The 14,514-nt window shown below is 35.3% G+C and overlaps 1 protein-coding gene across 2 annotated transcripts; it reads right to left on the bottom strand.

The window, feature by feature from the left end:
• Positions 1-2,367: 2,367 nt before the first annotated feature.
• Positions 2,368-13,936, bottom strand: rmnd5b (required for meiotic nuclear division 5 homolog B). 2 transcript variants are annotated; one of them, XM_051127860.1, is made up of 10 exons: positions 13,823-13,936; positions 12,516-12,688; positions 11,722-11,864; positions 10,490-10,627; positions 10,204-10,304; positions 9,135-9,301; positions 8,749-8,914; positions 8,373-8,475; positions 7,230-7,384; positions 2,368-4,219 (listed from the first exon to the last, which is right to left on the bottom strand). In XM_051127860.1, the coding sequence occupies exons 2-10, from the start codon at positions 12,652-12,654 to the stop codon at positions 4,156-4,158; spliced, it is 1,176 nt and encodes a 391-aa protein (XP_050983817.1). In that variant the 5' UTR covers positions 12,655-12,688; positions 13,823-13,936; the 3' UTR covers positions 2,368-4,155. The 2 variants fall into 2 exon arrangements, with proteins under 2 accessions (XP_050983817.1, XP_050983815.1); XM_051127858.1 differs by lacking the exon at positions 13,823-13,936 and adding an exon at positions 13,715-13,811.
• Between the last annotated feature and the right edge of the window lie 578 nt (positions 13,937-14,514).

The raw sequence follows: 14,514 nt of genomic DNA, 5'->3' as shown, positions 1-14,514 counted from the left end.
TATTTCGTTCTTAAATGCATAGCTTTGCCCCCTAGTGTTCATTATATAGTCAAGCTCCTTTTAAAGCAGGTCAGAGGTCATCTAACTTAGTGTGCAAACATAGGAGGGTCTCAGTTTCATTCAAGAAACAGTTGTTTTCATGGAAACTCTGGCCAAACAGACGTCTCCTTCAGGCAAAAACCTGTAAAGTTTTAACACAGGTTTGTGAGGTTTAGAGTGAGACCCTTAATGGGAAGAAACATTAACTTTAATAATTAAAGCTAAAAAAAAAAAAGCTTTAATAGTACCAAGGAAATATATATATATGGGCCATTCTACAGAATTAGTGCAAACTGCTGTCCCACAACCAAAAAACACATTTAAAAAGCATTTAAGAATTCAAATATTAGATGTTTACTAAGATCCTTTTATTATCTATTGGAACCCACAATAATATTTAAAATATCAGTAAGCTTAATATATATATAAAATCATCATTTAGTGGGTACTTGCAATTGGGAGATGGCCATTGTTGTTTTTAAAAATATCTTTTTTGATTTTTTTTTTAAGTGAAGTTAAAAAAAGTTTTTCTTTTCTTCTTTTTCTTTGTAAATTATGAAACTTTATGTAATAAAAAAAGAGTGTCGCATTTTCATGTTACTATCAAAACAGTGTATGTTTTAGTCCATTGGCTGAGACTGATTTTAAGGTAAATGTGTTCAAAAGTATGAAAAATCTGTGTAACTTTAAAAAATGTCACTACCAAACACCATTTTTCTATAATTAAACACTTTTTAGGGACTTTTTTTTTTTTTTAATATTTAGTTTTTATGTGTGTACAACTGTTTTGATTAACCATGTGCTGATTAGCATCTTTGAGCTAGGTTCAAAAATATCTCAAATTGTCAAATTATGTTTTGGTAGTAAAAAATTTGGGGAGAGGACACATATTCCAAAACTTTCTGAAAATACAATATGAGAATTAGCTGCACAATTACTACAAATGTGTACCTTGGATATTATACAATTTGAATACGTACAAAATTTGACATTTTTTTTTTCCCAAGAAGTTTCTGATTTATATATAGCACCATTGTGTCAGTTTGAGTGCTTACAGCTTCCCAGTGAACTGAGGTTTCCCTCTTGTGGGAGTAAAGGGTCAACATCTCATGTAAACTATTTTGCTTACTATTGTTTTCAGTAGTTTCAGTACTGATGGATTTTTTATGTCAACATAATTTCAAAACAGCAAAGATGATGTTCTAAATCATTTACAATTTACAACACAATACCATTCAAAAGTTTGCGGTTGGTAAGATTTTTATTTTTTTGAAAGAAGTCTCTTATGTTCACCAAGACTTAATTTGATCAAAAATAATGTAAAAAAAGGAAATATTGTGAAATAGTATTAGAATTTAAAATAAAGTTGAAGTCAAAAGTTTACATACACCTTGCAGAATCTGCAAAAAGAGGGAATTAAAATGAGGGATCATACAAAATGCAAATCGTTTTCCTTCTCGAGCATCAGTGAGCATTTGAACCTTTTGTAATAGTTGCATATGTGTCCCTCAGTTGTGTGAAAAAATGGATCTCAAAATCATACAGTCACTGTTGGAAAGGGTTCAAATACACAAAAATGCTGAAAACCCAAAGAATCTGTGGGACCTGAAGGAGATTTCTGAAGAACAGCAGACAGTTTAACTGTTCAAGGCAAACAAGGGACTCATAAACAACTATCACTAAACGAAAAAACACAGTTGTGGATCATTCAGGTAACAACACAGTATTAAGAATCAAGAGTATGTAAACTTTTGAACAGGGTCATTTTTTATAAATTCAGCTATTATTTTCTCTTGTGGACTATATGTAAATGTATTTTATGTGAAATATCTTACTCAGGTCAGTACTAAATTAAAAAATAACATGTCTTTTAAATGATTTCTCTTATTTTGGTAATATAATTAACATTGTGCAGATTCTACAAGGTGTATGTAAACTTTTGACTTCAACTCGGTTTTCAATCCATATACTTTAAAATGTAATTTTTTTCCAGTGATTCATAGCTGACTTTTCAGCAAAAGTTACTCCAGTTTTTAGCGTTTATTATTATCAGTACTGTAAAAGCAGATAATACAGATAAACAGGAAAATAACAGCATATATTTAAAATAGCAATCTTTTGTAAAAATAAATAAATAAATAAATAATTAACATCTTTACTGTCATCTTTGGAAGCACTGAAACTGCATGCATAATATTGCATGGTAGAAAATATTTTGAGGTACTTCACTTCACACCATTTTCAACACTTTTAAACTCTAAAAACACATTTAAAAACACCTTTTGTAGAGAGAATTGGGTGTGTAGAGGCAGAAATCAAACTCAAAAGTTGAGTATAAATCTTTTTATTATTCAGATGCAAGTATAATAAACATATTGTACTGTTAGAAGATAAATATTTACAATAGTTGCCTTGCAGTCGTTAGTAGAGAAAGCAGAGTCATTACTCAATCACTGAATGAAAACTAAAACAAAAAAGCACGTCCTTAAACTCATGTTATAACTCACAGTACTCTGCTTTGATCTTACAAATTTCCGGGAGGTAATAAATGATTGTCTACTAAAAGAAAAAACAGACAACGTTTATTATCAGCACATGTCAGTGGCCGCACAGCACTCCTACACACCTCTTGATGGCTGAAGAAGACAGCTTTTGCCTTGAGCAAAAAATAAAAGAAAAATCAGACATCATTCGCTAAAGAACATAGCTGTGCTGGTACATGCCCGACCTTCGAGAATGTCAAAGAACACTGGTAAAGGTTTTCTCTCTCTGGGTCTCAGGTCTGGATCACATCTGTCAGAAAAGCTTGTGGCGGGAGTTTCATTTTCATTCAATCACTGCAAAAGGGCAATTTACAAACCACACATTCCGCTTCGGCATGCACATTTCGAGATATCAATTCCTAAATTGGAACGGAACAATTAGCAGTTACATCGTGTTAAAGCCAGGGAGAACATCCTGAGGGATAAAAGATTATTCCAACGTCTCCCTTCACCTATACAGACATAAACAGAGTGAGCTTTACAATAAAGGATTATGGGAAACACCTGGAAACTCTCATCTTGATGGGGAACATTAAAACACAGTCAGTCTACCATCAACTGTACATTAATGGGCATATAGTTTCAGTACATTACGCTGGCAAAGGTTGAACCGCTAATGCAACTGTCTGCAGAGGACGCATTTCTCCAAATCAACGCGTAGACCCGTTTTGATTATGTAAGCGGAGAAGCCTGGAGCTGCTACAGCAAAATCCAGTCAACTCTGTGATAAAACAATTTGTGTGCATTTAAATACATTACATATGTAATTATACTAATGAAAAGTTATACCATCACAAATCACTGCTGTATATTAATTCAACTTTTTTTTTAAAAGTACACAGAGAAAGACGCATGGCTTGGACAAAGAGGTTTTCTCAGACATCAGACCGGCGCGAGGAACAAGACCACAATCTGCACAAACAAATCCTCCGATTTTGGATGAATATTCACACTGATGCATTAATCAAAACGCCATTCGTTCCAATTCAACCTTTATTATATTGGAAAGAGAGACGTGATTCATTTCTAACCAACAGGCACCCGTCCACCAGTCTTTAATATACATACTGAAAAGCCATTTCTATCATGTACACGTGCAAAGAATCCCGGTTCGTCTATTTAAATGTGATCTCAAAACTGTGGATATATTCTTGCAAGAAGTCACCCACACAGATGCATCACACCCATTCGCTTAATAAAAGTCACAAAGAAAGAAAAAGAGAGGCGTTATACCATGGAAACTTAAAAATACTCTGCAATTAAAACAAATGGAGAGGAAGTGAAACGCGCACACACAGACGTACTCGTAAAAGCCCGTTTATACTAGGCTGTGTTAACAAATGAATGATCCGCAGAGATCGTTTTCCTCGTTAGGTACACTTACTGACTCGGGTTCTACAGGTATGTTGCCGTGGCCACCGGCCTCTGTAAACTAAAAGCTTTGGAGAGGGAGGTGGCGTTGCGGGGGAGAAGCCGCCACAGGAGGCTTGTCATGCCTGTGAATGAGGATCATTCAAAAAGCGGCTCCAAGAGGCCTTCGACACGACATTCAGCTGCGCTCCAACAAAAGACATCAGAAGAAGATCTGTTTGGCATCTGAGGGATTCTGCTCCATTGGACAATATGGGCATTTAAGCCTGAGGAGAGAGAGTTTAAAACACTGTAAGCAGAGAATGTCAGCATCGATACTGGATAAAAGATTCATTTTCATAAATGTATTTTGGTAAAGTATGCATAATTGCAAGTAACCCTAAAACAAGCCCCAACCCTAAAGGAAACACATGTAGTTAAAGGAATAGTTAATGCAAAAATGAAAATTCTGTCATTAATTACTCACCCTCTTGTTGTTTGAAACCAGTAAAATCTTTGTTCATCTTCAGAACACAAATTAAGATATTTCTGATGAAATCTGAGAGCTTTCTGACCCTGAATAGACAGCAACGCAACTAACACGTTCAAGGCCCGGAACCAGGGCCATTTTGTCGCCCTAGGCAAGATTTTACCTGGTGCCCCTTGCCTCACAGCCCATTCCACTAGGGGTGTAAGAAAATATCGATACACGTGTGTATTGCGATATTTTGTTTGGCGATAATGTATAGATTCTTAAAAACGGAATATCGATATTTAAAAAAAAAAAAAAATTCATACAAGATTCGTGACAGTTGCTTCGTTTTGAGCTTATATCCTGACTGCTAGACTGCAGTCTTCTTATCTCTGAACTTAAACAGTGACAGGAAATACTAGCATATGGGCACGCCACTAATGTTAGTGTTAACTGAGGATGAAAGAATAGTTCCTGCTCCCGCCTCAGTGTAAAGTGTGGCGTCATTTCAAATTTTGAGGACGTAGCAAGCAGCGCCCCGCACCGTGGTTCCGCTGCTTGCCACATCCCGCGAAAGGGTCTTTGTGCCGAGCACGGTGGGGTAGCCGCGCGACTGCTAGCCGCTTTCTCTTGTGGTGGAGCGGTTTTGTGCATTTGAGGCGATCGCGTCGCGGTCTCTGCGATTCCACACAGAGCATAATAACAAACTGAAAAACTTGCGAAATTCTCAGAACAAAAAGGTTCTTAGAATGTCCAATATCTGTATTTATTTTATTGTTTTACAATTCTTTTGTTTTCTTTAGGAATCCTGTAAGAACTTTATTTTTTATAGATATTAAGCAGATGTAATTTTTAAGTTCAGACCAAAATGATCTGACATGGTTACAATTGTAAACTTTAATTGTGAAGCAGGTCTGTTTATAAAAGCTTACATTTTATACATTTAATAACTAAAGAATTTTGCAAGCACTTTTCCCCCCTTTACTCGTACTGCACAAAAAGTGATTCAATAACACTGAATGGTTTGCATATGGTGGTGTGTTCTTAATTACAGCTTTCCTAAAATTATGTCCTATTCATAAAATAAGAAATATCCCAATATATCGCCTTGTTTACAGTATCGCAATGTATCGCAACACATCATATCGCAACCCCTGCATCGTGATGCGTATTGTCCTGCCAGATTTTTGGCACAGCCCTACATTCCACCAATAATCATTTTGTTCAAACATTCACACAGACACGGCATAGCTAGATATTTCAAAAGTGCATCTGAAGAGCAAAAAGTAGGAGTATGTGTGACTACTGGGTGTTACATTTTGTTATTTTAAAAAAAAGCTGAAACGGTAACACTTACAATAAGGTATGTATTTGCTAACTAAATGCACATTTAAAACAGGTATATAATTTAATTTCAGTTACATGTGTTTCATAAACACACAATTCTTTCTGGATTACAATTCACCATCAAAATGATAAATTTAATTATTCCAGCTGCTGTGAGAAATGGCTATAAACGATCCGGAACCTGCGGCATCCTCGCATGTGATATAGCCTACTAGCCTCGGACGCCGGCTGTATGTTTACAGACTTTACGTAATGACACGGCAGCATGCTAAAACTTCCAATGAATTCCTACCAGTACCACTCAAATTATAAAACATTATTACAAGCTTACCGTTATGAATCGGGCTAAAGTAAGGATACAGTTCTGAACACTTGCTGGCTATGTACTTGCTCAAGAATTGATTTTGGATCATTTTTAACCAAAAAAGTTACAGATGGCTTTAATGACAGAATTTTCATTATTGGGTAAACTATCCCTCTAATTAATATAACTCAGTACTTGTTTGTGTAATTGTGTATGAAACCATCAATTGTGTTTGTGTATGAAACCATCAAATTGTCTCTGTACATTAAACTGACACTTTTTTAAGATTTATATTTGGAGTTTTACGCCTTTATTTGTTAGGACAGCAAGTTGACAGGAAGCGAAGTGGGAAAGAGAGACAGGGATAGGATCGGGAAAGGTCCACGAACAATTTTTACCTCCAGTGGAATTCTGCCAGTGTCAGAAGTTTTGAGGTTTTCTCATATGATGACCATGAAATCAAGACCCATAAGGAGCAAAGCATGTGATGATGCAATTAGTGCGACAACAAACCACCAACTGCTCCACACACCGTCTTCGTTGTATTTTTCCTTTCAAGATAAGCCATGACCAAAGTTGACAGTAGAGATTGTTTTTGTTTGCTAGCGCCAATTTTAATTATGCATGTGAATGTGGCTCAATGTCACCGACAGTGTCATAGATTGGTGACGTAAAACTTTGGCTCTTGCTTATGTAAGTTTTTACATACATTGACATTAATGACAGATCTCAGTGTGACATGGCATATAGCCGGGATAAGGTTGTGAACAACTATTCCAAGTCATATGGTCGATGGCGCCAATAGCCTTGTGGACAGCGTGACGACATATAGCGCCACTGTCCCAGCTCGCTGACCTTTCCTGATCCCTTTCCCTCTCACTCCCACTTAACTTCCTGTCTCATATACTGTCCTGTCCTAACAAAAAGGCAAAAATGGCTAAATAAATCTTTAAAAAATATATCATACAGTGTGTACCTGTCTTAAGAATGAATCAAGTTAAAAAAAATATTCAGTCAACTATTGCTAGTACTGCTACTGCTGGTAGCAACAACTGCAGACTGCACTTTAATCCTTGTTAAATAATCACCACTCATCAAGTCTGGGGGTCTGTTTGCCATCACTGATTAAACTTTAAACATGATGTAGAATGTGTTGCATATGTCAGAGTCTTACTTTCCAGCATTGGTGAGTTTGTTAAGCGCGTCTCTGGATATGACATGGCCACAGATGAGCTTCATAGGTGGATTGCTCTCTGATGTCTGCTGCCTCAGGATAGGACAGGCAAACACAGAGTGATACCAGCACTTCTTCCCCAGATCTATTTCAATCTAAACACACACACAGAGCAGGGATGAACAGATAAAGCATTAATGTGTTTGAAATGACCACAGTTATTCATTAATAACTATAAGTAGTTTTATCCGCCAGTTCTTGGCCAATAAAATTAAGTATCTTGCACCTATCAGACACAGAGCAATTATTCAAACCAGCTATAATCAAAATCTTGATTGATTTGTTTTTCAGTGTTCTCTTTATAATAATTGGGAATAGTCTGAAGAGTGAGATAAACAGAAAGAGTAATATATCATTTCTAATTTTGGTTATCCATTGGTTTAAATTTGTCTGTCATTGACAAATGAAAGGCACTTTATTTTCCATATCTTAGATGGTCTTGAATTTTAATGAAAACATGTTATAGATATACTTCAGCTTATTTTGTTGTGTAATTAAATATTTGCATTCCATAGTTGTGACCCTGGACCACAAAACCAGTCGCACGTAGCACTGGTATATTTGTAGCAATAGCCAACAATACACTGTATGAGTCAAAATTATCAATTTTTCTTTTACGCCAAAAATCATTAGCTTATTAAGCAAAGATCACGTTCAAAGATATTTTGTAAATTTCCTACAGTAAATAAATAAAAACTTAATTTTTGGTTAGTAATATGTATTGCTAAGACCTTAATTTGAACAACTTTAAAGGTGATTTTCTCAATATTTCGATTTTTTGCACCCTCAGATTTTCAAATAGGTGTATTTCAGCCTAACAAACCATACATCAGTGGAAAGCTTATTTATTTCAAAAATATTTCTACAAATTGACCCTCATGACTGGTTTTGTGGTCCAGGGTCACAATTAATTACCAGAGTTTAAAGCTCTAGTAAGTATTTGGTGCATCCCTTAATATAATGCACATGTAAAAACAATTCATGTAAGTAACAGATTTCAACAAAACCTTTTAGACTTTTGAAACCTTCAGAAAAAAGGAATATCACTGTATAAATGCATTAAAGGAAAAGAGAGAGACCTACTGGCAGCTCATCCTTATGTGTCCAAACACCACTGCACTGTCTCTGTTCAATAACCTGTTTGATGTTCATAAGCACAGGCAACGCCATACAACCAGACGCAAAACTGATGGAGAGTCAAAGAATCAAAACAGGATTTAGTAATAAAACATGAATCATTCATGCCATGTTTTAACAGCACATTATGCAGATGAGTAAAGCACTGAATAGGCATTACAAAAAAGTGGCATTTCATGTTAAAACTTTAAAACATTAATAAATTCAGCAGTTCCTAAAATAGAGCTGACATTTATTTAATTATTAGTTAGGGACCAAATTCTACAGGATGAGTAGAAATTTTAGGACTTGTAAAAGCAGACTGACTATTTTTTCTTCTGACCTGACACTTAGTGGGGACTCCACAGAGAGTCCAAGCAGGGCGCAAGCATCCCGTGTGAAGATGTTACAGATCTCTGCCCACTGATCCGTCTCCAGCAGACTGCGGTACGGAGAGTTTTCGATCCCATGGCGCAGGTACACTAGACTACCCATTAAGATCTGAATATCTAGAAAGCACACACAAACAAGGCTCAGATGCCATTTTAGACTTTGATCCTAACACTGACTCAGGCAGTGTAATACAGAACTAAATAATTGCATCAGTGACGTTATTGGTAGAACAGCCTCAATGGTTCTTCAGTTCCACCCATGTGTTTACAAAACTAAAGCCTAATGGTGGTTCAAGAGTGTTTTTTTCCATGAATTCTGGACTGAACCTTTCCTCACCTCTCTGATGTTGTGAGGCAAACGGTTGGAAATGCCGTGCGTACTGTAAAGCTTCCTGCTGTTTGCTGATGCCCCCATTGAGCAGGCTGATAAAATAGAGTCTGTGAAGCTTGAACTCAAGAGTGCTGTTCAGATCCAGCAGCCGCTGACGGTTTGTCACCGCCCACCTACCACAGCAATCATACAACCAAACGAACAATTACTAGTAATCTTAAATCTGCAGTCCACCTATTCAAGCCACACCCAATCCAATTCATTGTTCTAAAAGAATCCAGGGTATGTTTAAAGACTGAGAGGATAGATACACTACCATCCAAAGATTTAGGGTCAGTATGATTTTTAATGTTTATGAATAAAGTCTATTATGTTCACCAAGGCTGTATTTATTTGAAATATTTTGTTTTGGAGTAAATAATGAAGGCAGTGAAGGCAGGAATAAATTATTGAATTTTCAGTAGCCATTACTCTAGTCTTCAGTGGCGCATGATCCTTTATAAATTATTCTAATTTACTGATTTGGAGCTCAAGAACCATTTCTTTTTATCAATGTTGAAAACAGTTATGCTGATTATTATTATTATTATTATTATTATTATTATTATTATTATTATTACAGAAATATTTTGTAACATTACAAATGCAGTTATACACTACCAGTCAAAAATGTTTTAATGTTTTTCAAAGAAGTCTCTACTGCTCACCAAGCCTGCATTTATTTGATTCAAATTACAGAAAAAACAGTAAAATATTGTGATATTTTTACTATTTAAAATAATTGTTTTCTATTTGAATATATTTTAAAATGTAATTTATTTCTGTGATTTCAAAGCTGAATTTTTTTGCATCATTACTCCAGTCACATGATCCTTCATGATCCTCATTCTAATATTCTGATTTGCTTTATCATCACTTTTGATCAATTTAAAGCATCCTTGCTAAATAAAAGCATAAAAATAAATAAATAAAAAAAAAACTTTTACTGACCCCACACTTTCGAAAGGCAGTGTACATGAGGACAAATATAAAAAATAATAGTGGGAAGTAGAAAGCAGAAGGATGCGACACATACTCTAAAGCTGGTCTGAGATCTTGCGTTCTTAAAGCCTCTAAAATGCGGTTGAGCTCCAGAAACGGCTGTTTCATGCTCATGTCGATTACTACACCAGACTCCTGTAAGGTCAGATTAAAACACTAAATGTCAGTGCTGGGATCAAATTGTCAGCAAAATACAAGAGCTGAAAAAGTTTAACATAGACGTAAAAAAAAAAATAACATAAATGTAAATTACAGCAATGTTTACAGAAATGCACACTCATTTTTACAGTATTTAATAATAATACAAAAGAAAACCGTACCTGGCAGAGGTCCTCTGCAACACTCAACATGCCTTGTCGATACAGATGTTCTACGATGGTTTCACTGAGGTATTTCTGCCTCTCTGGAGAGTCCCAGACATTCTCAGCTACAACTGCACTCACCTCTGCATCAAAATTCTGCATAAGAGAAGAGCATTTAAAAGAAACATATTAAACCACATAACACAACACTTGTTACTTATAGACAGTTGAAGTCAAAAGTTTACATACACCTTGAAGAATCTGAACAAAGTTAATTTTACCAAAATAAAAGGGATCATACAAAATGCATGTTATTTATTATTTAGTACTGACCTGAATAAGATATTTCACATAGAAGACATCTACATATAGTCCACAAGAGAAAATAATAGCTGAATTTATAAAAATGACCCTGTTCAAAAGTTTACATACACTTGATTCTTTATACTGTGTTGTTCCCTGAATGATCCACAGCTGTGTGTGTGTTTTTTTTTTGTTTGTTTGGTGATAGTTGTTCATGAGTCCCATGTTTTTCCTGGACAGTTAAACTGCCCGCTGTTTCTCAGAAAAATTCTTCAGGTCCCACAAATTCTTTGGGTTTTCAGCATATCTGTGTATTTGAACCCTTTCCAAGAATGACTGTATGGTTTTGAGATCCATCTTTTCACACTGAGGACAACTGAGGGACTCATATGCAACTATTACAGAAGCTTCAAACGCTCACTGATGCTCCAGAAGGAAAAAACATGTATGGAGAGCCAGAGGGTGACTATATGTAGACGTGTTTTATGTGAAATATCTTATTTAGATCAGTATTTAAAAAAAAAAAACATGCATTTTGTATGATCCCTCTTATTTTGGTCAAATATTTAACATTTTCCACCTTTGATAAAACTACAAATCCAATTTTATCATTAAATAGGTATAGATTTTTCATTTTTAACAGACAGAAAATGTAGAAAGCAAACATAAACTACTGGGAAAAGAGAGGAAGAACAAGATTGGGAATGCCACCAGTAATTATTTGTGAGGGTCGACTGCAATATATATTATATACCATAATATATTTTTCTTTAGTATTTATTTGTATTTTGCAATTCCATAATTTAAATATTTATTAATTTCATAAACAACTCCCAGTTTGGGAGACCCTGGACTGAGATAAAATGTTGTTAAATTTAATGTCCATTTAATATTTGAGTAAAATAAATTGAACAACAGCATATACAATTAAGACTGCAAATTCTTACTCGGTCAATTGCTTTCCCCACTTTCGACACACTGCCATGGATGTCTTTGTGCCTTGAGGCAAGCATCTGCACAGTTTCTTTGATTTCCTTGCAGCACTGGGCCATTGTTTGATGGAGCACTGACAAATCTGCATCTTGAACACCTAGAGTTAAAACGGAGTATGATGAAACATAACTCACTGAACTTTGATCTAAACAGACATATGCTACTGTGACTCATCTCTGTAACAGAGTTCTGCTTATATAACCATCTACAAATCTACCGTGTGGGCTAGAGGTTATACAGCTAAATGCAGTTTTTCCTGTGTTTTTGTATGTTTGTTTGCACTGCAGGCTATTATTTATGCAGGCATCTAAAGTACACCTATTGTTCATGATTAATGTCACTGAATTGGCTTTTTTCAAAGCTGTAAAAGCACTTCCTCATCCTCCTCCTCATTAGACTTGTTTTCATGTACAAGCACTGACATATGAATCACTCTCTCTCATAAGTTGATAATTTTTTTTTAATGCAACTTTCCATCTCAGAATTCTGACTTGCAAGTACAGTTCTGAGAAGAAATGTCTGAACTGAGACATAAACTCAGAACTGAAAGAAAAAAAGTCAAAATTGTGAGATAAAAACAATTCATATTATCTAGTGCCTTTATTCAAATATTCTGCCATACGTGTCATTCAAATAAATCACCAAACCTTCGTTTCATCAGTTACCCATGGCTGTTTTATTGCCTTTATCGGTACAGAAACTGAACTACCAGATATTCATATTGTACCAAAGCGGATTCTGAGCTCACCATAGGCAACCAGTCGACTCCTGAGTTCACAGACGTTCCTCAAGAGTTCATCCAGCCTTTCTTCTGACTGATGTCCATATGTGACAAACCTATGTAGCACCTTCTCAAGCTCCCGTTCCACACATGCACACTGCTCCATCAGCACAGCGTTACAGCTTACACAAACACACGTCCTGTAAAATATTTAAAAAATAAAAATCATATACAGATTACAAAACTACTAAATTATAAAGCCTGCATAGACCTTATGATTTTCAGTTTGAAAAAAAAAAATAAAAAAAAAATTAAATGTGTCAAATCATGCAAATGTTGTCATTTTGGTATGGTTTGGTGAATCATGACACTAATTAATTGCAAAAGAACAATAGTTTAATTATGTTATTATAAATGGCTAGATTTGATCAAACTCTTCAGAAAGCACAACTGTCAAATTGATTTGTTAATGACATATGTTTAAATCATTTCTAAATAGTCTTCACAGCTACTTGCAACTTGTTTGCACGCCTGAGTGCTGATTAAATCAAGCCAATGGGTCAGTAAATGCTTTCCAGGGAAACCAAGATCTGACCAAAAATCTGGGCCAAAAGTCAAACCCAAACACTGGCTCAAAAAAATAAAGAGTTCACACAATTTAGTTTAGGATTCCTAGATTTTAGACGTACAATACCCATGAATATATCATTTTAAAGAAAGCAGATCACTTTGGATATAATTCCAAAGGATTTAGGTTAACAGGCCTGTTGTCATAAAAATAAACAGCCTAAAAATACTGAAATGCTTTGTACCCAACCAACCTTAACTGGAATGAAATGTCACTCTAAAAAGCAATACTGTATAAACGCATAATTAATTAGTCATAAAGAAGTCTGAATGAAAATAAACATAAATAAACATCTTTGAATTTTTCAGATTAAAACAAATATATAAAAAGCCTCTGCCAGGGTCAAAGCTATGCAGCCCAAACAGAGCAAAATTATGAGCTAAAATAGTCAACAGCTCTTATTCTCAATTTGTTTCAACTGTTTAAATAATATACAGTAATGACATTCATGTCTGATTAAAGAAAATAGTAAAAATAACTAAAATTCTGCGTTGAAATGAGAAACTGTGTGATCAAAACAATCAGTTAGCTTGTTAGCATAACCGGGAATACATCTAGCTATAAGAACGAGTCCAAAACTCGCAAATTCAATACGTACTTTGACACTAACGGTGCTATTAAAGTCATGTCAGTCTAGTATTGACATCGAACGAATTTAAGAAGGTTATATGAAACGCGTAAATTAAATAATACATGATGTTCTTGCCTGTTTTGACACCACTTCACCAGCAGACGTCCCTGAAGCGATGCAGTGAATCTGTTCTTCTGGAGTGACGTGTGTGTTTTGACGCTCTACTGCCACTTGCGGGGGGGAGGTGTAAATGGTTTTACCTCAATGATAAGGTAAACAAAGCACAAACACTTAAGATTCCTAAGTACAAATGACACGTGGGCCAGTTTTAATGCTCTTAGCTGGTTTCAAGTCTCTATAAAACCAGTCAACAGGCTGTGAACCAGCAAACTAGACGAGTTGTAGATATATAAACACAGGGGAACGAACTAGTATAGAGGTTTATGCAGGATTCACAGCAAAATATTGAACCGTATAAACGTTTTTAAAACTATGTAACACGTTTTAAGGTGGTTTCCAAAAACATGTCACGATGAAAACTATGGAAATGACTAAGATAGCACTCATACACAAATATTTAATGCTCTAATTTTTTTGGTTAAAGAAACATTAAAGGTATAGTTCACCAAAAATGGAAAATTCCGTCATTAATTGCTCACCCTCCTATCGTTCCAGACCTTGTTCATCTTCAAAACACAAATTAAGATATTTTTGATAAAATCCAAAAGCTTTTTGACCCTACAGAGACAGCAACACAACTACCACATTCAAGGCCCAGAAAATAAGTAAGGATATTATTATAATAGTCCATGTTACAGCAACGGTTC

Source organism: Labeo rohita, chromosome 14 (assembly GCF_022985175.1).
Source record: "Labeo rohita strain BAU-BD-2019 chromosome 14, IGBB_LRoh.1.0, whole genome shotgun sequence".
Classification (NCBI taxonomy): domain Eukaryota; kingdom Metazoa; phylum Chordata; class Actinopteri; order Cypriniformes; family Cyprinidae; genus Labeo; species Labeo rohita.
This window is presented reverse-complemented; position numbering and strand designations above follow the sequence as displayed.